The sequence below is a fragment of the Felis catus genome, chromosome A3, assembly GCF_018350175.1.
Source record: "Felis catus isolate Fca126 chromosome A3, F.catus_Fca126_mat1.0, whole genome shotgun sequence".
Lineage (NCBI taxonomy): Eukaryota > Metazoa > Chordata > Mammalia > Carnivora > Felidae > Felis > Felis catus.
In genome coordinates this window covers 121,736,012-121,760,416 of record NC_058370.1, presented here as the reverse complement: position 1 = coordinate 121,760,416, position 24,405 = coordinate 121,736,012, and the positions used below count along the sequence as shown (strand labels likewise).

Genomic DNA, 24,405 nt, shown 5'->3' with positions numbered 1-24,405 from the left:
CAGAAGCCCTCCGGGTCCCAGCACAGGTGGAGAGGAAGAAGCAGTGTGCTTGCCGGAGAAGGTTCCACAAATCCCGCCTGCTGACGAGGCTGTCGGTTCCACACTGGCTCTGGGCAGGGATTTTAACGTCCCCAGACCTCGGAGCAATTCCGCAGCCATCAGATGCTACTTACTCGGGGAAATAAAAGCGTGGTGGAGTCTCTCCCAAGGAAGATAATATCCTGTCACAGTCAGTATGATCTGCCGGCCATGTGACGGCCGTTCCCTAATGTTTCCAAATAGACTTTTGAATAGACTCTTGTCTAGAAGAAAGCAAATTGCAAGAGCATTTTTGGCAGCCAAATAGAGAGAGCGCATCAGTCTCTCTTCTTTGCAACTCTTGCTGCCGGGTCTGGCTCCAGGCACCGAGTGGGATTTATTCATCAGCTCGGGTCACTGATGAACACCATTTGCCGCGAAGAGAGATCTCGTTGAATTAGTCAATTCTGCAAGATTCGGAATAATCAGGCGTGCCTGCGAGACGGCAGAAGGCCCGCTTGGAGAAGGGAGGTGACTGGGAAGTCCAGCTCCCAGTGGCGGAGTCGTGTGTCTGCAGGGCCATGGGAAAGCAGGCTCCAGATTTCAGTGATTCCACCCTCCGCAGAGCCCCCAAGAACAAGGAGTCAGAGGAACAAAGATGGCTCCTGGTAATGATAACTCTGGCTAATCCCCCTCTAAACGATCAAACCATACCCACCCGCCATAGCAGCCTCATCGATCCTGATGTTTACGAGCCCCTAATTTACACACACCTCCCTTCTTCCCTCGGTTTATGCTGATATTATGTTGCCAACTGTCATTTCCAATATCTTTTTTATTTTTCATTATCACCATTATAATGATTTACACCAGTAGCAATAGCACAAATGCCTAGTCAATTAGTCCCATGAGAAAAGTCTCTGAATCATGTGCGCCTCTTCGAAAAAAAAATCACTACATCAAAACCCACAGCCAGATTTCTCAAAGCAAAGGTGCACATGGGAAGGGAGGGAAATGAGAGGCTTGTTCTTTTAATATTGTTCAGCTAAAACGGGCATTGGATCCCACCTTCCCAAGGCAGGGAGATTGCTTTTTACGTGAGAAATTGTGCCCAGAAAAGGAATCGGTGGCATTTTTCCTGAAACCTATCATCAGAAAAGCATTTTGAAACATTTGTCTTTTTAGGTCATGTATTAAGCCCTGTAATTATGGAATATGGCTTTTCCCCAAAATACCTCTGCCCCCCAGTGCCTTCCGAGGACCGTGGTGCAGTAGTGAGCACTGCCGAGTTCAGGAGGCCTGGGTCCTAGGGCCGACTACGGGCCTGTTAAGAGGCAGATCAGGGAGGCCTGGATGGTTGGCTCAGTTGGTTTAGCATCTGACTTCGGCTCTGGTCATGATCTCACGGTTCATGGGTTCGAGCCCCGCATCTGGCTCTGTGCTGACAGCTCAGAGCCTGGAGCCTGCTTCGGATTCTGTGTCTTCCTCTCTCTCTCTCTCTCTCTCTCTCTCTCTCTCTCTCTCTCTCTCAAAAATAAATACACGTTAAAAAAAATAATAATTATAATAAAGAGGCAGATCTTAGGCCGGCACGTCTCAGGCTGTCACCTGCAGCTGAGCACCCCCTCCCCAGGGGGGATACTGTTGAAAAGGCAGATTCCTACTCAGTAGTGCTGGGGTGGGGCCTGCAATTCTGTACCCCAGCAAGCACCTGGAAAACGGTGCAGACCCACAGACCACGTCTGGGCTATGGGGCGTAAGCCACTATCCCAGCCCTCGTCTTCTCTTCTTTCTCCTCACTCATGAAATGCAGGCTCGGTGCATCCCTGCCACCGGGATGTTGTGAGAAGCGAATGATGTGGTGGCTTTTGAAGCATCTAGTGAAGGGTGAGAGCGGTGACACTGTAAGGCCGTATAGTTGTTGCTGTGACCACTGCTGGACCTTTCATGGAAGGGCCCCTCCCTGCCCTCCCCTGAGGCCAGTCCACCCCCCGGGTCTCAGGTCTGCAGAGTTGTGTCCCCCTCAAAGCTCTGGATGGGCCAAGGCCTGGGAAATACAGGCAGGTGTAGCTGGCTGTGGCAAAAGCACGTGCCCAGTCTTCCTTTAAAGATAAAGATGACACCCTAAAGCCCCCTGTTATGGAGATTGATGCCACCTGGGGAGAGGAAGCAGAGGTCAGAGGTCACTGCTTTGGCTTCTAATCTGAGCTGTCACATCCCTGACTCCTTCTCTCCACAACCCGGAGCACCTGGTAAAGGCTGCTTGTGGGTCCAGACCTTGCAGCTCAAACAGGTCTTGGTGGAACCTGCCAGCGGCTAAGCCAGAAGGCTGGGACGAGCCACTCCAGCCTGGAACCTGGGCTGGACAGTCTCCACACTTGCCCTACTGAGTGAATGACTGATGGTGGTGGCAGGAGGAGGGGGGTTCACGTGAAGACCCTCATGGCTGGGCAAGGCAAGACAGGAGGGAAAGGCCCCTTCAGAGCAGAAGGGGAAGGGTGACAGTAATGACTTCCCTGCCCACTGCGGCTTTGGTATTTTAAGAGAAAAAACAAACGATAAAACCGTACCTCAGGTCACTCTTCCTACAGAGGACCAGGGAGAGGCTGCTGTGAGCCTGTGAATGCTCCAGACTTTCCTTAGCTTCTGAGCTGGTCCAGAAGACTTGGAACGGGGCTTGGACCCAGGTTGTCACCTCTGTGTGCACCCACTAGCTGCACATTTCATATCCACCTGGAGGTGCTGAACACCTGCACGCCCCCGAGGAATACCTCCCCCTTAGGGGCAGGGCCAGGACCAGGGTGAGGTGAATGAGGTAAATGTGAGGAGGCCTCACTTCTGGGGCTGAACAAGTGCAAGGTGGACCCTGACACAGCCTTCCTTGCATTTTTCACCCCAGGCACCTCTCCCCTCCACCCTCAGCACCTTTGTCTCTTGCAGTGTGTTCTGAACTGGAAAGAACTTGCCATGTTGGTCCAGGAGCCCAGCCTGTGCCTGCCCAGCCACATGGAGGATATGGAGGTGGCGGGGGTGGGGTGCAGCGAGAGGGTCCTGCCTTTAGGGAGCATGGCCTTGCAGGAGCAGCACTCACATGGGGGGCAGAACATGCCAGTCCCTCACTGGGTCACAGGCCTGCCTCTGTGAGCTCCTAGAAGACAGGGCTGCTCAGAGAACGCCTGCAGCCTCAGCCAGAAGCAAGTCTTCTGAGTTAGTGGGGGCTCAGCAGGGATGGGGGTCAGTGGGAGTTGAAGCAACCCCAGGAAGCAGGGAAGCATTTTCCGAGGGGCACCCCAGCTCCCGCTAGCCTCTGTGCCAAGTCATGGCCAAACCGGCTTCTCTAGAAGCACCTGGAGTATTCCTTTGTGTTGCATTTGCCAAGATAGTGTTTCAGCTGCTATTTATTATTTTGCTTCAGAAGAAAGGCTAAAAGATGCAGAGAGGGAAAAGAAAATAAGAAAGATGGGCATGGCCTGTTCCAACCGACTTGGCAGCACGTCTCCCCTAAATGAGGCAATCATACATTTTCCAATCGTGCTGGACAGGCCGTGGCTCATTCCTCAGCTCCCTGTCTGGAAGCAGTGCGGGCTCCCCTACCTTCTGTGGATTAATCACGCCTTCAGGGCCCGCACAGCCGGCGCCCGCTGCTGCACGTGCCTTCCTGACATGAACCAGGGGAGGGTCATTAGCCACCTGTGATCCTGGCTACAGCATGTGCACACGGGCATGTCAATGTCTCCAGAGCACATTGGGGGTGTCCCTGATATAGAGGGTAACCATCCTGATGCGTGTTCAGGGGTGCACAGTGTGCTTGTCCACGTGGCCAGCACCATGGGCTCCTGGACAGTGGCCCCTGTGCCCCAGCCCGGCGTGGATAATGCTAACAATGATGGCACACACAACTCTTAATTATTTACTCATGAATAATTCATGTTGAGGTGATCTGTGGGGCATGGCTACTGATCTGGGGCCCAGCAAGTATCCGGGAGACCAAAATACAGACGCAGCCTAGGCACTGGGGCTGAGCCTGGGTGTCGGCTGAGTCTCCTCCTCCAGGCCATCCTCAGGCCCCAGATGGCCCAGGCCTTCCATAAGCTTGGGCCTGAGCCCGTCATGGTACCCTGAGCTGCAGGGAGAAGGCTATCTAACCAGGCAGGCCTTGGGGTTCCTGATACAAGATCCCCCAGGTCACAGGTATTCAGCTGAGGATGACCTTTCTCACCAAGTCTGTTCTCTCCCAGGGGTCCTGGGTGACAGAGCACCCTACCAGTTCCCATCCACCTAGCACGGGGGTCTCAGGGAGTCCATGGCCATGCGTTTCAGAGAGCAGACCACACACAACTTCATAGTTGACAGTCTCCTTTGTCTTCATCCTGGAAAACTGCCTCCTGTTGGCCTACCTTTTTTCACCCCGTAGCTTTAGGGTCTGATCATGGCCCAGTGATCAGGCTCTTTGCCTGGTGCAGAGGGCTCGTGGGGTTCAGGTTGGATTCTCTCTTGGTGCTGGGGGCAGTACAGTTGTCCACCCCCACTTTCCAGAGGAACAACCTGAGGCATCCTTGAGTTCCCAGAGCTAGTTAGGGGTAGTGCTGGGGTTCAGACTCAGCTCTCTTGACCCCCTACTTAGCTTTCTTTCCACTGCCTGGGGACACAGATCTGAGTCCTGGAGTGGTCGCTGAGGGCTCTGGGCTTGCAGAGCAGACAGGACAGTCTCCAGAACTCAGAACAGGGCAGGGAGTATAGGCCCCCTTGCAGAGACACTCTGAAACCCAACAACTCAATGACCTGGAACAACTCAGGTTTCAGGATCTGAAACCTGACCAGGTGGCCAGAGAGGTGCCCGAACACCTGGGGCCTGGTCAGATCTCAGGATCTGACTGGAGCATAAGCAGAAGAGGGTTCAGCTCCATGGGGTTTCCAGAGCCTGAACTGAGCCTTAAACCAGGCACTTACTGGGGTGGAGCCCCTATCTCCTGGCAGGGAAGGATGCCTACGCTAGGTTCCATAGCCCCGGACCATTTCTTATGGGACTCCAAAGTACTGACGAAAAAGGCTTTCATTTCACATTACCTCTCCTATCATCATAGAGGCAACCTAAGCACGTCACAGAAAACGTAAAAACAAAATAAACAAAACCTAAAGCTTTGAATCCAATTCTTAGACAGTTTCCTCCAAGCAGATGACTCCTCCTTTTCAGAGGCTGCGCAACACTGAGAAAAGGGCAGTTGCGGTTCAGCGTACAGGCTGGGCACATTTCAGATCTGGGAGTCGGGAGCACAGGAAGGGGCCCGGGGACAGGCAGCAGGCAAAGTTTCCGGATCAGAGCTAGAAGTGCACCTGACACTCAGAGGCATGGCCGCTGCTCAGACTCCCCTCCGTCCCTCAGTAAAGGGCCCCGTGCCAGCCTCTACCAGCTCGCCAGCAGCCTGCCAGGAAAAGGTGCTCACCTTGACAGGGAAGCACTTGTGTGTGTTTTGTCTGTAATTGCTTGACCGGTCTCGTCTGAGACGCCCTGTCCGCGTGGGGCCCCCTCCCGCCCCAGCGAGCCCTTCCCCCTGCCTCCCCCACCACCACCCAAGGTGCACGTGTGGGCACACCGAACCTTTTTGACATGCTGGCTCTGTGCCCAGCAGGAATTACTAAAGTTGCCACCTCTGGAGCTGGCACTCTGCCGTCTCACCCAGGGTAAACTGTGCAACACATTTCTTTCATTCCGTTTGCAAGGGGAAATTAAATTGAGGAATGAAGTCTAACCCAAACCTGGCATGCAAAGACTTGACCTTTGTTTTGAATACACTTAATGAGGCTGAAACCAGACTGCGTGGCCTCCAGCTGCCTGAGTCTCCAATCGGAGCCTGGAAAAGATGGGCAGCGGGAGGAGGTGGGGGGAGGGGCGGGTGCTGGGACCACGAGTACAATGGAGCCACAGTGTCCTACAGCAGGTAGTCCCCGAGGCTGCGAGCTGGCTGGATCTACTGGCCTCGGAGGTGTCCTTGGGCTTAAGGAGGCTCCACTGACCCGCTCCCAAGCATGCTCTGCCCACCTGTGGGCCCTTCCCCCTCTCCATCCTCACCAGCTGGAAGGAGATGATTTCCTTGACAATATGTGAGGTTGTATTGTTTTGTGGGAATGTAAGGGCTGTCTTAGTGGATCCATCAGGCAAGGCTAGGCTTCGGTAACAAAATAACCTCGCCATTTCAGCGCCTTAACACAGTGAAGATGTGTGTCCCAATCTTTCCAAGTCCGAGGCTAGTGGGGCAATAGCTTCCACCAATAGCTGCATCTCCGAGGTTGCCAGAGCAGGTGAAGGGAACTGAGGTTAATATAAGATGCTCTTAGAGGACAGGGTCTGGAAATGTTCTCCATCACCTCCCCTCTCATTCTATCTGCCTGAATTCAGACGTGGGATTCCCAACTTAACTGCAAGGGAGGCATGGGGAGGTCTTCCTGGGTGGTCGGAGAGAGGACACGGTGTGGTGATCTTTGCAACATTATCTCTGCCACACTTATGATTCAACCTAGGGAAATCGTGGCCCTGAGGTGCTGATAATTAGGAAGAGCCTTGCAGGTGAATGTTGGGAAACAAGAGTCTAAACTGTGGGGCCTGGCTAACCCTGGACATGCAGAGGTTCTGTTCTCCTTCTGAGCCATCCTCAGAGGCTTCAGGTCTGACTTACCCGGGAGATAGGACATTTCCTTACCCTGATACCTGCATGGAATTTCCAGTCAGAAGACTCAAGTTTTTTGTGTCTGAGCTTCTCACCTTCACACAAATGCATTCATCTCTTCTGGAAATATTAAGCGATTAAGAAAAAATAAGCATTTGTTTGTTCATTTAGCAAATGTGTACTGAATACCCTTCTATGCCAGACATTGTGTTAGGGGCAAGGATTACAAAGACAATAAACCTGGGACTGTTCTCAAGGTAGCAAATATACCACAGCCGTTGATGCTGGGAATGGGGTGGGCACCAGGTACCCGGGGTGGGGCTAGAAGAGGACTTCTTGCCTGATCTGGAGGAGGTGGGTCAAGGCAGCCTCCTAGAAGAATCAGAGCCTGAACTGAGTCCCAACAGACATGTGGGGCTTGGCCATGGGAAGAGTGGGAATCCATTCCTGGCAAAGGAGCAACATTGACTTGGACCCCAAGCAGAGAGAGAGCTGATGCCTTCAGAAACCAGAAAGGTGTTTGGAATGGCAGGGCATCGCCTCTGGGGTGGGAAGGGTGAATGGTGGCGTTGGAATCCTCAGGTGTCTCCTGGGCCATGCTGAGAGGTCTGGACGTTATTCTGAAGGATAGGATTTAAAGCAGCAGAGTGAAGTATGGTGATCAGATTTGTGCCTTAAAAAAACCACATGGGCAGTTGGGTGGAGAATGGGTAAGAAGGGCAAGACCAGAACAGGGACACTGATGGAGATAATCTTTGTGAGTCGGATGGTGGATGTGCAGAGGGAGAGGGGGCAGATTTGAGAAGCAGCAGGGGTCATAGAATCAAAGACCTCACTGTTGAACATGTGGATGGACATGGGGAAATGGGGGTGGTTTCCCTGCGAGAGGGAATCCCTGAGAATGAGTGGGCAGAAGAACAATGAGTTAATTCTGGGACCTACGGTGTTGAGGTGCCTGTGGGGCAACCATGTACTGGTATACTTCAGACTCTAGAACAGTAGTTATGGCACTTAGGACGGACAGGGAGCTGGAAATGTAGCCTTGAGGGTCATCAGGAAAGAGATGACAGTTGACGAGATTGTCCAGGGAGAGTGTGTAGGGTGGGACAAGATGTGGGGGAAATGGGGACCCCCAAGAATGAGCCGAGAAACAGGAGCTTGCCAAGGAGACTACTAAGGAATAGCAGAGACGTAAGAGGAAAGCAAGGAGAGAGCATGATGATGCCTTGGAAGCCACAGAGAAGAGGTTTCTAGAAGGAGGGAGAGAGAGATCAGCCATGCCAAATGTGAGAGGGGTTGAGAGAGACAAGGTGTGAGTGTCCCGTGGGATTGAACACACAGGTCACTCATGACCTCGGTGAGAACAACTCCCAAGGACTGGCCAGAGCAAAAGCCACATCAGAACAGGTCACAGTGTGGGCAGGAGGGAGAAAAGTGATGAGAGCTATTTAAACAACTCTCTTAAGAGTAGTCTGTGAGGGGGTGGTCAAAGGGGGATTCATTTTTATGAATCATTTTTTATTATGTAATATTGGATAGGTGAAACAGTAATGTGGTGGCAGCAGGTAAGCCATGAAGCATAACGATAAAATAAACAATGAGCCCCATGTCCGTTTTAAGAGGTCAAGGTCAGCTCTGCTTCGGTGTGCCCCTTGTGTCTGGCAGAGGGCACGGTGCCCAGGGAGGGCACAGTGGCTGCCAGGGGCCCCCAACCACCCAAGCAGAACAAAGGTAGCAGGTCACGAGGGTTGGGCCGGGGCTCTGGCTCTGTGGCACTAGAAGCCGGCAACTAGACCTGCTGTGCAAAGACCACAGTAGAGTCAGGTACAAATTTCTAAAATAGGGCAGCCAGTCCATCCACTAGCCAGTCACTCCAGAGCCCCCCACCATGACCCAGCTGGATTTGCAGGATAGGAAAATGAGCGGGGAGCTCTCCCTGACCCCCAGGAGCTCACACCCCAGACAGGAAGTGGTTGCAGAGCAGGCCAAACCACACCTGAGCAGTGACCGGAGCTGAGGATGTGATGCGCAAGGCAGACACCCGCCCTCCCCAGGCTGCCACCTGTGCCCTGACTCTGCCGTCACCTCTCCCCTCTGCCTCAGCCTTGCTGCCACCTCTCCGGCCGAGTCAGCCTCCCCGGTATCTTTCCATCCTTGGTGACTGAGGGTGACAGCGGGTCCGGGCCGGTCAAGGAACCAGGCAACTCACTGTAATTCTGAGCAAAACCCAGTTCTCACACCACAGGGGGCCCTGCAAGCATCCCCGGGTGTCTAGGTCTCCATGACAACACTGAGGGCCTGCCGTTCAGATAGCCACGAAAGTCGCCAGGGGGATGTCTGCTTCACAGGGAGCACTGGGGTCTCTAGTGCCAGCAACTAAATCATAGGGTTATAAAGAACTCTGAACACCCAGGGGCTTCACCCCTTTCCAGACTAGAGCCCTACATGGAGCCACAGTCCGAAGGCCAGAGATCCTGGCCACCTTCTCCCTTCCTCTGACCTCAAGGGAGTCACTTATTCTCAACCAGCTCCCTGATCCATACACCGGGGATGAGCCATGCCCGGCTGGCTCACGGGCTCCAGGGAGGATAATATGAGGTTTATGGAAAGGGCCTTGTCCACTATGAAGTGAGCCTACAGGTGTGGCCGCTCTCCCCGTCACAGGGTTGGGGGAAGCGTGGCCTGCCTGAGGAGTCCACAGGACCTTGTTTTCGTGGTGGGGATGGTGGGATAAAATCCCAACCATAATTCAGATGAGCACACACACGTTGCTCTGGGGGAGTATGACACCGCAGAACAAAAAGCATTTCTCTAAATTGTGTGTTAATGCTTATTTATTTTTGAGAGAGAGAGAGAGAGAGAAAGAAAGAGAGTGAGCAAGAGCAGGGCAGAGAGAGAGGGAGACACAGAATCTGAAGCAGGCTCCAGGCTCCGAGCTGTCAGCGCAGAACCTGACACGGGGCTCAAACCCACGAACCACGAGATCATGACCTGAGCCGACATCGGACGCTCAACCATCTGAGCCACCCGGGTGCCCCTGAATCAAAAAGCATTACTCTAAACTGACACTGGGTTCAAATCTTGTCTACTACACTTTTGCCACATGATCCTGGACAAATCCTTTGTTCCCCCCTCTGTGACGTGGAGCTAGCGATCCATGCGTTGTGGGCTTGCTGTGAACAGGAAATGAGCTGTCGTTGGAAAGCCCTTTTTTGCGCACAGAGCAGGTGCTTCCTCGATGCTGACGGCGTCCCGGCCGGGCTGCTGTGTGACTAAACCGCCCTCCTCTCCGCTCTGTGCCAGCAGGTCCGGCCTCTGTTCCCCTGTGAGGAGCAGCCACGGCCCAGCAAGATGTCCCGGCACCACAGCCGCTTCGAACGAGATTACCGCGTGGGCTGGGACCGCCGAGAGTGGAGCGCCAACGGTACGCATGGGACCACCAGCATCTGCAGCGCCACCGCGGGGGCCGGTGGCGGCTCAGCCAGTAGCCTCAGCGCCCGGCCCGGCCTCTTGCCGCTGCCCGTGGTGCCGTCCCGGCTGCCCACGCCCGCCACCGCCCCGGCTCCCTGCACTACCGGCAGCGGTGAGGCCATCACCAGCCTCGTGGCCAGCTCTGCCTCCGCCGTCACCACCAAGGTAAGCCCGGCATCCCCTCCGAGCAGGAGCCGAGCAGAGGGTCGTGGCTTCCCCTGAAGGTCTGTGCACCAGTCACCACCTTCTCCAGAGCATTGGCGTCCCTGGGGCTGGGCCGGCCGACGGTTCAAGTGAAAGCTCGCATGATTTTGTTTGCCGTAAAGTCTCTCTCTGTGACTAACTTGTAAGACAAGCAGGTGCTGAGGCCATTTGTTGTCTTATGCCATGTTGACAAAGTGCTTTTTAATTTGTGTAGGGACAGCGAACTCCAAGTTGGCAATAAAGATTCCCTAAATAGGTGACTTTAGACCATGCAAGTCCCCCCGCTCCGGGGGCACCAGTGACTTAGGTTTGCAAGAAGGTAGTCACCAGCAGTAAGGCATAAACGGTCATAAAGCTACTACTTGGTAACTACTCTGCTGAGAATTCTCCCATCCACTGTGCCTTCCAAGCCTCAGATAACCCTGTGGATCGCTACTTTTGTCCCCACCTGATGGTTGGGGATACTGAGATACACCAAGTCTGTGAGAGCTGGTCCGAGGCTGGACCTTCGTTGGGGCCCAGGCCTTGGGCCCCAGCAGTCAGCTTCAGGGGTATCATCTCCAGGCCATTCCCTCTCTTCTGGAGGTGGCTCCAGCCTTGGGAATGACCGCAGAAACCAGGCTGCATTACTGACTGAGATACTGAAATGAAAATGCCACCAAGTCTCATGCCTGGCTTCAGGCTGAGCTGGTCCCCCTCACGCTGCTCAGAGCCCCTCAGGTGCCAGGACCTTCCAGGGACCAGGACCCGCACCAGTGGCAGGAAGCCTGTTTATGGCCATCCTGCTTCCTCGGAGGATCAGGGGCTCTGCAGGCCCCCTTTGCCTCGGCCAGCCATTCACAGCCGCCTCCCAGGAGCCAGCGTGTGCGTGCGTGCGTGCGTGCATGTGTGTGTGTGTGTGTGTGCGTGTGTGTGTGTGTGTGTGTCTAGTGTTTTCTTCCCTGCTTTCATAAAAGTTGCGGGAGAAGTTAAAGGCGGGGGAGGCCCGGCGCAGCCATTGTGAGGTGGCCGTGGCGTTGGAAAGCTGCACTCCAGGTGTGCTGTGCCTTTGTCTCTGTGATTTTCAAAACTCCCTTTCAGCCCTGCTTCCCATTAATAACTGAGCGCTGCCGGCCCAGAGCCCAGCGGAGGCCCGAGACAATGGAGCTATTGGAGGCCAGCTCGGAGCACACTGACATCTTGCTGCAGTGCCTTATTGATTTTATTTTCCTGTTATGAAAACACCTCCCCACTGAGATGGGGAGGGAAGGAATGTTGGATGCAGGAGAGGAGATGGAGAGTTATTTGGGCACGATGCCCCCAGACCAGCCAAACGCATTCGTCCCCTGGGCACCAGCCCCCAGAACTTCCCCAATGCAGCGACCTCTGCCCGGTGGAGCCAGTCGGCTGCCCCACCAGCCACATCTGGCGGCCACTCAGAAGACCAGCTGTTGGCCATCTGGACAATGGCAGCTTCTGGAGCTGACCGCTGGGAGCTCCGGGTCGGGAGAGAGAAGCTGGACCTGGGAGCCCGCTTGACGATTTCTGCCCTCTCTGGATGGAGGCCTTTTTATGGATGCTGTCAGGCTGCACCAGAGGCAGGGGGTTGGCCCTCCAGGCAAGGGAGCTGGAGGGGACTCAGTGGTGAGGGCCTCTCACACAGGGCTGCCCCGCCCACACAGCTCCTGCTTTGCTCCCACACAGCTCCTGCTTTGCTCCCAAACAGCTTGATATTCACCATCCCTGACTGGCAGGGCCCCAAACCACAGCACATGGGAGGAGAGGAACCCAGCCTCTGATGGAAAACAGCAACTGGGGGAGCTGGGGAGCATTGCATTGATAGGGGAGGGGGCCAAAAGTTCATGCCCGTGGGACAGCCAGCTCCTTGGCACATGTCCCCTCTGTTACCATCTCCAGCCCTGCTCCAGACCTGCAAGGGCTTGTCCAGTCAAACAAAGGTACCTGCTTACATTCGGGACTTTTCGAGATGCTCAGGAGAATGGGGTGTGCAGCAGAAATGGAAGACAGGGGCGCCTGGGTGGCGCAGTCGGTTAAGCGTCCGACTTCAGCCAGGTCACGATCTCGCGGTCTGTGAGTTCGAGCCCCACGTCAGGCTCTGGGCTGATGGCTCGGAGCCTGGAGCCTGTTTCCGATTCTGTGTCTCCCTCTCTCTCTGCCCCTCCCCCGTTCATGCTCGGTCTCTCTCTGTCCCAAAAATAAATAAAGAAAAACAAAGAGAAATGGAAGACAGCAGCCAGTGGCAGCTTCTATCCAGAATGCTGTCACTGAATTTGGGCCATGGCGGTGCCTCTCTGCCATCTGGCCAAGCTGCTACCCGCCCCCCCAGACGCCTGTCTCCCTGCCTATTTGTCTAACCCCATGCCAGCACCACATCAACTGACAGGCAGGCCCAAACTGGGGTATCTGTGGTTTCCCTGGTCAGCAAGCTGCATCTTTACTGAGTAGCCAAGGGCTAGCACTTGCCCTCGGCAAACACGTAGGTCAGGATATGACAAGTCTATGGCCTGGACACTGTGACTGAGTGACCCGAGAATGTCTCTCCCATTGAGGTTATTGGCAGAGACAGCTTAGTGTTGTGGATAAAGACAGACTGGGGAGTCAGGGTGCCCAGGTTTGAATTCTGCCCTATCTCTTGTTAGCTGAGCAACCCTGAATGAGTTACTTAACCTCTCTGTGCCTTGCTCCTATAAAATGGGAACAGGTAGTGTTACCTGCCTGCCAGAGTTGTGAAGATCGTGTGAGTTAAAATACATATAAAGTGCTCAGAACAGAGCCGAGTGGTACGTGGTAAGTCTTGTATAGGGGTTGTTACCACAGCCGCCGTTGTCACTATCACCCAGGTAAAGCCTAGTGGACAAGGACATGCCCCTGGAAGGAAGAGGGATCATTTCTAACCTCACCAAGAGAAAAAAGTAGGTCTTCAGTTAAGAAACAGGAGGTAGGCCCCACACAGGCGGGGAAAGCACCTTGTGTTTCTGAGTGGTTACCGTTCACACCAATCTGTGACATGGAGGCATGACATGACCAAGGGGACACGGCAGCAAGAAGAGCTAGAGGGAGGACATCTAGTGGGCCCCAAACTAACCCTGAAGCTGGCATTGCCCGGTAAGCCTGACAGTGGAGTGAAGGGATTTTAAAGCTTTTTCAGCCATGGGACCCCTTCCTCCAAGGAAAGCCCGGTGTGTACCCAGGGCCAAGACCCTACTCTGGTGGAAGGTGGCTGAGGGAGGGGGCTGCGTGGAAGCCAGGCGCAGCACCCTGTGTTCCTGCTGCCCTGGAGTGTGGTGATGGCTGCTTGAACATACCGGCATGCCTTCCTCAGTGAAGGGTCTGGCACCACGAGCGGGCCAGGGTCACACCCAAGGACTCAGGGAAAGGCCCCCAAGGTGACTCTCAGGGACAAGTGTCAGTGCTGCCAGGCCTTAGCGTCCCCCCAGGCTGGGCATGGAGCAGGTGTCACATCTCTCTGGGGGCTGTGGGCCACCACCGGCATCCGATGCCATCGCCACCGATGCAGAGACGGCCTGCCCCCTCTCTTGCCCCTAGTCCCGTGGGCCTGCTCACCCTCTCACTCTCAGTGCTAGGACTGCATCTTCCAGGCCATGGGGGACCGTCCCAGCTCCCCAGGGTAGGGACAGCTAGCTGTGTGCCCTGGGGCTGGTTAGTGATGTGATGACAATTCTTTCTGTCACCTCTGCCTTAGGCCTGAGTTGAGTTTTATGTTTCTTCGTTTTTCTGTGGCCTGAGGATTTCTAGCTGGTCTTTGATGAAAGGCCGGTTGGACAAGCACATATTCCGGGCCATTGAGGTAGGGGAGGGCATGACCAAATGACACGCACACAGACACACACACACACACACACACACACACACACACACACACGCCCGCAAGTCCCCAGAGCCTCAGAGGAACGTAGTGACCGTGCCCTCCGGCATCTCTATTTTGCCTGTCAGAAGAATGAGGCTCAGAGAAAACAAACTTGCCAAGGGCCCCCAGTGAGTGAGAAATGGACCACCTGGGCTGTCTCCTTTCCCCAGGCCGCCTGGCACAGCGCGTTCTCCATGGTAACCGTTACTGTGGCATTGTTACGGTAACTTTTCCCATCCCTCCATCCACCTCCTCGACAGCAGATACCAATGTGCAAGAAAATGGGCATATTTACTTTTTGGGTTAGGTAGGAAAATTTAGCCTGAAGATTTTTTCGACTCTCCATCGTACAGCTAGTGAGGGCTTCAAGCTGTCGAACCATGGCAGAACTGGGTTTGAATCTGACCTCTGCCTCTCAGGAGATGAGTATGTCTCTGAACCTCAGTTTCTTTGTCTATAAAATGGAAACAATCATAGGATCTTCCTCGCAAAGATGGTGTGGGGATTGGTTAAGTCATTTTGAAAAGCTAAATCAGAGATTGGGTCAGACAAGTATCCGTCCTATTCGGGTAAACCCGGCTCCCGGGCAGTTGGTGCTGGCAGGACCCTCTCTGGACCGTCCCCCCCCCCCCCCCGACTGTGGCGGCATGAGGTCACCGAGAGCTTAGACAGCCCTGTTCCTGGCCCACCGCTGCCACTCTGGACTGCAGGGCAGTCAAGCCCCCTGCGGCGGGGGCGGGAAGGCGGAGCTGAGAAGCTGGACCATGACTCCCGGGCCAGGCCTGTTCGTGGGGCAGAAAGGAAACTCCACTGTCCTGCAGTTGCTGCTGCATGAAATTTAAATTATTCTCAGCAAACCTGCCTGACAGATGAAACAGAAAAGGGACGGCTTCATAAAATGCAATTTCGTTCTTGAAAGAACGGACCTTGCAGAATCCTGGCTGATGCCTGTGAAATGTGTTGGGGGCTTTTTTCCCTTGTGGTCAGGAGCACTCGTGCTGAAACATTCCCATCGTTCCGTGGAGCTAAGCCCTTGAAAATAAATCTGGGCTGGGAAGAGAGAGACTTAGCCTGTGTCAGAGGCCTGAGGAAAACCGAAAGGGGCCGTGAGGTCTGTAGGCTCCATCCTCTGAGTGCCAAACACCCAGATTTTTTACATTTATGAGCCACCACTTTTAGGGTGGATATATGTCATCCGAGAGACGGCCCCGGCAACAGCGTCTTCCTCGTACCCTCTAAACTCTCTGGAGAGATGCCCTGCGTGGGGGAGATGATCTGGGATTTCTGTGGGGAATCATGTGAATGACCTCAAAGCCCTGCCTGGTGGGCCCCTCCCCTCGTGTGGCTCCGGTGTCCACAAATGGATAAGGACGCTTTTGCACAGTTATAGAATGAGAAGCAGACCACCCTCTACTCTTGTATTCACACTGGTTGGGAGAATCCCTCCAGTCCCCTTTGTGGTGAATTTCCAGACTGTGCGTGATTTTATCCAGAAGCCTGTTCTTGCTCCGTGAATGAGAATTTGTGATTTCCCTTGTGATAAATTATCAGGCACTGATCACGCGTCGTGAGGCAGCTTGTGCATGTTCGTGCCGAGCTGATGGGTTTTGCCTGCACTTTGAGGTGCCGCCACGGTTTGGATTGTATCTTCATTGACTTCAAACCCATCTGTCAGTCATGAAATGTCTACAGTTGAAAAATGCCCTGATTTCCAAAGCATCCATTTCAAAACCTACAGTCCAGGGAGGGCGGACCGGAGTGGCTTGAACTCAAATTTGTGACTAAAGGGGCAAAAAAGAAGGGAGAACACTCTGCATTCTTCCGCATATGTAAGGGGTAAACCACCTAGGTTAGCTTTTGCTACAGAACAATCATTCAAAAACTTGGTGGCTTAAACCTTCACAGTTCTGTGAGCTGGCTGTCCGTTCTGGTCTGGGCCGACTCTCTCATTTGTATGCGGTCAGCTGCAGGTTGGCTCAGGGCGGCTGGTCGGGGTTGGCCTCACCCACACATCTGTGCTTCACAGCCCGTCAGCCAGGGAGTCTCAGTCCCCCTCCGTGTGGCCTGCCATCCTCTATCCAGCTAGCTGGGGCTTGTCCACGTGGTAGACTCAGGCTTCCAAGAGCAGCAAGGGGGCAAGACTCCGTGCACAAGGGCTTTTGTAAGCTCTGCTTGAGGCACGTTTGCTGAAATCCCGCTAGCTCAAGAAGTCTCACGGCCAAGCCAGATTCCAGGAGTGGGCAGAGAGACCCTGGCTCTCGATAGCACCGCATTGCAAAGGGGCAGACATGCAAGGATGGGAAGCATTTGTGGTCATTTCTGCAACATACCTCCAGGCTTTCCAGCACACTTGCTTAAAGCCACGGCTCACATGCCTTAGGCAGAAAGGACAGGTCAATCTGTTACTCTCCTCTACATGGCCTGGTGCAGGAAATCAATATGGGACCTGCATAACGTAAACACACTGGGGCTACACACATCCCATCCACAGCAAGAGCTGCCTAGTGAGGTCTGAAAGAAGGGCCCAACAAGGATTGTGTCGCCAGAGAGAAGGAGGGGCAGCTGGCTGCCAGGGAACCTCACAGGGTGCATTTACCTTAAGAATCCATGGCTGGCTGGGACTTGGCCCTCACGTGATCCCGTCACTGCCCCAAAGTTGGTGGGACTGGGGCACAGCCGTTCCCAGGATATTCTCACGGATAGAGGCTGACCTGTGACTAAGAATGTTAAAAAACCACCCCAAGGAGACCACCTTCATGGGTTTTGACCAGTGAATTTCTCCCTGTGAGAATCTGCATGGGAAACAGATTCTCAACAGAAGACTTTCTGACGAACCTGAAATCAGGAAAGGGAGCCAGTTATGTGGTGCAAATGTTCAGGAGCCGAAAATTGGACAGCCCCACGGCTCTTTCTCCCTAATAGGCTAAATCCCATGCAATTTCCCAAAAAGCCCTTGGAAAGGCCTCTTCTTAAATTAAATTAGGTTTTCTGCGAACAGCGTCATTCAAGATGAACATAAATCTACTTCTTATTCACTTTTAATGGTTTTCCCTGTTTTACTTAATTACTCATGTTGCAATTAAACATTTTTTTTTCATAGCAAAAGGACAGTATTTTAGCTACATTATGGGTTAAATAGGCTTTGGAGAACTAGCCTGGGAGTCTCATCACCGTTTATAACATTGTTTTTTATAGGGAAAGTATGTTCCAAAATCTAAACAGCCAAATTACAAATGAACTTTCAGAACCCAACCCATTTGTTAACTGGGAACTGTCTGCAATGCTAAAAATAACTCGGGGAAATAAACATAAAAAGGAGAGCTCAACACCCCTTGGTATCATTTCTTCCCCATCAGCATCTGAAGCTCTCGTTCAATTTCAGGCAGGAGGATTTTCTCCAAACCCAGACTGACCCTGTCCCCATGTTACTCACTTCCATGACACAGGCCACCAAATTGGCTTGAGCCCTCCCAAAGCATAATGCCATCGAGAAGAGTCACTGCAAAGTCCCCGCAGAGCTAAACTGATGTAACGTGACAGATTATCAATCAGTTTCAGCGCCCCGTTCGCTGCCCTGAAATGAAGGCTCAGGAGAACTCTGTGCTTCTCTGGCTACCGTCTCCACTAGTCATGTTCATTTGCATCCTGAATTTGCCTCTGTAGAACCCGTAGGCAAGAAACCTCATTTTCCTCTGGAAAATAAGGGCCCTACGCACTCAGCAGAGCATCAGCATACATTCAGAGGCTGCTGGCACATGTATTGACGGGGTGGGAGCCCTGTGGTCCCAGCCTCCTCTCTCCTGCCTCTTACTGGAGATGGATGAACACATCGGACCCTGTGGCACCACGAGAGAAGTCCTTGGGGCCGGACAAGGTGCACACTGATAGCAGAGGGCCAGTGGTCAGCACCTCCCTGCCTGGACTTAAACTCCTGGCTGCTGGCTGCCATGGTCCCTTGAGAAAAACACTCTTTAGTACCCACATGGGGTTCTCATTAGATATACTTCTTTTTTTTTTTTTACATTTATGATTTGTGCTTTATTTTTTTTATTTATTTTTATTTTATTTGTTTAATTTACATCCAACTTAGCATATAGTGCAACAATGATTTCAGGAGTAGATTCCTTAATGCCTCTTACCCATTTAGCCCCTTCCCCCTCCCACCACCCCTCCAGTAACCCTCTGTTCTCCATATTTAAGAGTCTCTTATGTTTTGCCCGCCTCCCTGTTTTTATATTATTTTTGCTTCTAACTGTGTTCTAACTGCTCTGTTCTGTTTCTTAAATTTCTCATATGAGTGAAATCATATGACATTTGTCTTCCTCTATTTCACTTAGCATAATACCCTCCAGTCCCATCCACATGGTTGCAAATGGCAAGATTTCATCCTTTCTGATTGCTGAGTAATACTCCAGTGTGTGTGTGTGTGTGTGTGTGTGTGTGTGTGTGTGTGTGTATACCACATCTTCTTTATCCATTCATCCATTGTTGGACATTTGGGATCTTTCCATACTTTGGCTATCATCGATAGTGCTGCTATAAACATTGGGTGCATGTGCCCCTTTGAAACAGCACACCTGTATCCCTTGGGTAAATACCTAGTAGTGCAATTGCTGGGTTGCAGAGTAGTTCTATTTTCAATTTTTTGAGGAACCTCCATACAGTTTTCCAGAGTGGCTGCAGCAGTTTGCATTCCCACCAGCAGTGCAAAAGAAACCCTCTTTCTCCACATCCTCGCCAATATCTGTTGTTGCCTGAGTTGTTAATGTTAGCCATTCTGACAGGTGTGAGGTGGTATCTCATTGTGGTTTTGATTTGTATTTCCCTGATGATGAGTGATGTTGAGCATTTTTTCATGTGTCAGTTAGCCATCTGGATGTCTTCTTCGGAGAAGTGTCATTAGACCTACTTTTGAGCCAAGGCATTTTGATTAAGCTTGCTGTCCCTACCCCCTACTCCTATCCTCTTTCACCCTTAGAAGCCACAAGGGCTTCCCCATAGGCCACTCCTTGGGCTGTCAGAAAGCAAGGCTCCTCACCTGCCCAGACAGAGCAGTGGTGCTAGAGGGAGTCCCTCACACCTGGAGTGGGGAGGAATCAAAGCCCAAGGGACTCCCCATGGCCAAGAGGCTGGTCTGAAGGAACCGAGGAGAGTTGAAAGGATCCCAATCACTCATCCTTTTGGAGTTGACCTCTTTATTTTAAAAACCTGGATTTAAATGACTGAGAGTAAGCTGAAATAGAAGGACAGACTCATGAGGCCAGCTTCATGGACAGCCATCCTAGGCCAGTCTGCTTCCAGCTGGCTGTCAGGTGTAGACCAGGGGACTCCCATGCTGAGGCCTCTGTCTCTAGTCAAGAGAAGATTTACCCAGCTCTGCCCGGTGCACTGGGCCCCAGCTCTAACTCTTCTGTGATCCTCTTTGCGATTCTAGAACAGCATCTGCCTTGAGGTTACCTTGGGGGAGCTCCTCTGGCAGCACAGAAAGCTTCTGAACACAGGGTAGCCTTTTTCTAGGTTAAAAGAAACCCAACTCCACACCACAGTGGCACTGAACATGATTTCAGATTCTTGACCTGCTACTTAAAGAATTCCTTCATCAGGTTAGAAGTGGCCCTAAGGCTGGAAGGTAGGGTAGAGGGAGAGGAATAAGGAGGTAGAAAGGCCAAGCCTGCAAGTGAACAGGTAGCTGTCATCGTGCCAGCACAGGACGTGGAGAACCTCGCCAGGCCTGTCAGAACGACCTTCGAGGTCTGTAAGGGTGTTGCTGGCTGTCTACCTGATGTCCATTTTCTTTCCCTCTTCCTTCCTACCAGAACCTCAGTTCTGGTCAGATATCTACCACCTCTCATGCTTTGGGGAAATTGAACCCTAGGCCCTACTGGAATTGTGATGGTTCTAAGCCAGGTGTTGGTGATCCCCTTCCCCCTGGTCATCATGGGTTTAGGAAGGGTCATGTGACTCACTTATAGCCATGGAACATGAGAGTAATACTGTCCAGAGGCTTTGAGGAAAGTTTTTTTTCCTTCTAAAGAAGAGTCACAAGAAGAAGGCCATCTTTCTTCCTCTCTATTGCCATATCTGGACATGATGCCTTGAACCATCATGCTACAGACCTGAGGATGAAACCAACATGGGATAGAAATAGAATAGACAGAATAGAAAAACACAAGAGAATTGCAGATATATGGAACCAGAGCCCTAATGTTGCATTGCTGTCTGTCTCTGGGCTTCTTGATATGTGAGCTAATACATTTCACAGTTGAATAAAAAATAAACAAAGCACCACTGCCTCCATTGCACGGATGGCTCCCTGATGACAGCATGGGTGCCTTCATCCATCTCCCAGACCTCACCTGGCACATTGACTTGCCAAAAACAGCTGCAGTGACCTTTGTGAGTGCCCTCTACCTGTTATTCATTCATTTCAGCACTCCCTGCTATCTACAGGGGTTCTGCTATTCACTGCTTCCCTAAATGCCAACACCGGGACATAGACTGCTATCGCCCGCTCCTATGTTTTCGTGGGGCCGTGTTTCCGGCTGAGGGAAATCCACCAACACACTGAGTGCCTGAACCATGGGTCACTTGAGAGTTCACCCCTGCCACCTACTTCAGCCACAATTCCCAGACGTATAAAGAATTCTCATGCCCCGGGGCCTTTGCACTTGCCACTCACTCTTGCCCACCCAGAAAACACTTCTGTTCATCCAACAAGTGACAGCCCAAACGTTGCCACCTCTGGATGGAAAAACAATTGCTGTTATTTCTCGTGTTCCCGTAACACTTCTGTTTATGTCCTTATGTAATGCCTAAACTATATGTACTTATTCACTTATGCATTTGTATCTTTATTAGGCAGTGAACTGCATAGAATAGGCTTGATATGATGTCCAGCATATAGAGGTTCTCAGTAAGTGTGTAAGGACAGAATGAATGAATTTTGCGTATAATTCTTTACTCATTTATTTAGCCCCTATTGCTGGGGTCGACGGAGGATGAATGCCTTTGACATCTCTACAAAGGGGCGGATCAGCATTCAAACAATGAGTCATTTCGGTGGATGCCCATGATGCGGATGATGAAGACAGGACCCGCATGAGCCAGAAGGAAGCCTTCATGGGCTTGTGGATGGGACCAGATAATGAAGCCTGGATGGCAGGACAGATTTAACATATCAAGGCCTTTGCCCTGAGTCCTGTGCCCCTTCCCATGTCTCCCTAAGTGTTTGGTCTTACAGGATCACAAATATTAGCATGTATTCAGCATTGGTACTTTTTCTCCATGGATTAGTATTTTCTTGGGACTCGTTACCATTCGCCTGTAATTCTCAGCAGCTTTTTCCATTTGGTTGTTTCATTGAAGGTGCTCGCAGAGCAATTATTTTCTTCCAGGCACTCTTCTCACCACCTTCCCAACCTTAACTTGTAAAGTCCTCCGAGGTAGCTGCTGTTACCACCATTAGAGTTGAGAAAGAAAGGCTGAGGGAATTGGCCAAGCTCATTCAGCAGGCTGGGCTGCATCCCTCCCTGGGCAGTCTAGCTGCAGAGCCGGGCACGGAGCTCCGGATGGGCCGCGCCCAGAACCACGCTCGGTGAGATTTGTTGAATGAGCAGCTCGCTGAACATCTTGCTGTGAACATCTTTCCCCGGTGTTCACCACGTCTCCTGAAGAGATAGCTACTGGCTCCCCACTGGAACAGTTTTGTTCAGCAATCTGAAACAACCACCAATGCTAAGACCAAAGCACGTGTGGGATTTCGTGGCCCAGCCCCAAACCTCCTAGAGGCCCGGCCACAGTTCTGCTCATTTAATTCTCTCTGGTCAGCTGACCTTTCCTTGCCATCCAAGCCATGTGTGCGGTCAGACTCTGCTCAGCTTCAGGACATTGGGGATGGTTGAGCCTTGAGGCCAAGGCCTCTTTCTCAGGGTTTCTTGTTTTGGTCTGGGACACAGTACACGGCTGCTGTCTACTTTAGCTTTTTTTTTGGCTGCTTCCAGGCTACTTTGGCTTGTTCCGTTCCAGGAGGGCATTCTAGGCCGTCACAACTGCCCACAGGTATGACCCTGGTGGGCTTGGGGCAAGACCCAAGTAAAAGGGGTCAGCTCCTTCGTCTTGGTAGATTTCCACCTGGGCTGGGGAATGGGGATACCGGAGAATCGTGGGCTGACCCCTGACGTCAGACGGGCTTGAAGCAGCCATGACTTGTCCCTGTCTTCTCTGTGACCTCAGCACTGCTCTAGGGGAACAGAGAGGAGAACGAAAACGCGACTATTTATTATGGGTTTCGTTACTAGCGGGAGCAGGCTGGGGTCAAGAGACCGGGGTCAAGGCCTGTGTCCACACATCACTGTCTGGGTGACCTCAACGCGGGCACTCAAGGTTTCGAGATGCAGTTCCCTTACCTGTAAGCTGGCTCCAGGCAGGCCCCTTCCCTGGGCTGTGCTGAGGTCAGAGACAGAAAGTAGGTTGGAGGTCACCAGGGGCTGAGTGGAGGGGCCGAGGTGGGGTGCTACTGCTAAATGGGTACAGGGTTTCTGTTGGGGGGGATTAAAAAGTTTTGGAAATGAACAGTGGCCGTGGCTGTAAGGCATTGGGAATGTAACAAACACCACTGAATCATACACTTAAAAATGGTAAAAATGGCAAATTGCACATCACACGTATTTTACAATGAGAAGAAATTAAAAATACATAAATGCCCCGCCGTCAAAAGAGAGAGGAGATATCCCTGTAAATTCAGGCAGAGCTGAGGCACCAAGTAATTTCCCATAAAAGAGAAAAAGGATTGCCTATCACAGTGGCCAGCACAGAGGTCAAATGCACACCGGCAGGGGCTTGGTGAGAATGTGAGGAGGAAGTCCTAAGAAGTGGGCGGGGGAGGGGCTGCCTGGGGGGTCGCGGGGTTGGTGTCACTGAGGGACGCCCACCATGGTGCACGCGGCAGCCTGACTGCCTCGGGAAGGTGCTCAGCTCTGCCACGAACTCCTCTCCCATCTGCAGCAGCCCCGCGGGCTCTGGGGCAGCCCCACGGCTAGGTTCCTACCAGGCACAGTGGGAAGGCCAGGCGCTTGATGGGGAGGGCTCCTGGCAGGTGCAGGAGCCACTGGTGGGCGCATGTGTGCTCATTTTCTCTGGCATCCCCAGGAGCCGGGGCTGTGGTAAAGCCTCTTCTGGGCTGTGCTCAGTGGCAGTTATAAATCTCACCAGCAGCCAGGGTACTCCAGGCTAGAGACGTGGAGCCCCCCCCCCCCCCCGCACAGGTGTGCACGCTAACCCCGTGCTCTCAGAGGCCATTTGAGGAAGCGACTTAGAACCGCCTGCCAGCCGAGACCCTACCCACGTCCTGGGGCTTGCCACCACCACCCCCGTCAGCATCACCAACGCTAGGGCTTACGGAGTCCTCACTGTGAGCCAGCCAGGGCTCTGAGTGACTTTGCCTGCCCTAGCCCCCGGCGTCCCAGGAGTGTACGAGGCAGGTGCCACGAGCATCCTCCTCAGGGCTCAGTGAGGCGACGCGGTGCCCAGGCACGCGCCCCCCGGCCCCAGGCAGGGGAGGACGCTCGCTTCCTCCTCACGATGCTGCCGTAGCATGGGGCACAGGCCTGCCGCGGGCCGAAGAGGAGTGGGTTCCTGAGAAGAAGGCTGTGGAGGAGGAAGGGTCGGAGCCTCTGCGGCTGCCCCTGACTGAGCTCCAGGGCCTCGCCAGCCGTCCTCCCGGCACGGGAGCCTCGCCCCGGCCGGGAGCGGAGCAGACAGACTCCGTGCCGCCGTCACCTCCCACATCAGGAATCTGCTGAGGGTGTGATTTTATTCCCCACGATATTAGGCTGAGGAGAGGATATTGGGCAAAATATATTGTCCCCATAATTCATATTAATGGGAATTCAATGGTGGTAACTTGTCATCTGCTAGATTAGGAGGGAATATTGTGTTAGAAAGGCATTAAAAAGGCGTTATGAATTGGGTTCCATTGCATCACATCGTGTTCCTTGTAAATAATTGAGGAAGAAACTGGTGCTCAGAATTCGGGATTATCCATTTTTGAGATCCCAGCAGTTCCCTCACCAGGCTGATGGGGCCCCATTGATCCGACAGCTCACACGGCTGGGGGGAGAGTCTGCACCTGGCAGGTCCAAACGTTTCCGGAAGATGAGCATTACGCTTCCAAACACGTTC

The 24,405-nt window shown here is 52.8% G+C and overlaps 1 protein-coding gene across 3 annotated transcripts in view; it reads left to right on the top strand.

Annotated features, from left to right (window-relative positions):
• The window catches only part of KLHL29 (kelch like family member 29), a 311,231-nt gene that overhangs the window by 155,557 nt on the left and 131,269 nt on the right, over nt 1-24,405 (top strand). For 2 of the 3 annotated variants that reach the window (XM_023252071.2, XM_023252069.2), the window contains exon 3: nt 9,990-10,319. In XM_023252071.2, the coding sequence (XP_023107839.1) occupies nt 10,035-10,319 (285 nt within the window). In that variant the 5' untranslated portion in view covers nt 9,990-10,034. Of the gene's footprint in view, nt 1-9,986; nt 10,320-24,405 lie in introns of all 3 variants that reach the window. The other variant, XM_023252070.2, reaches the window with a different exon arrangement.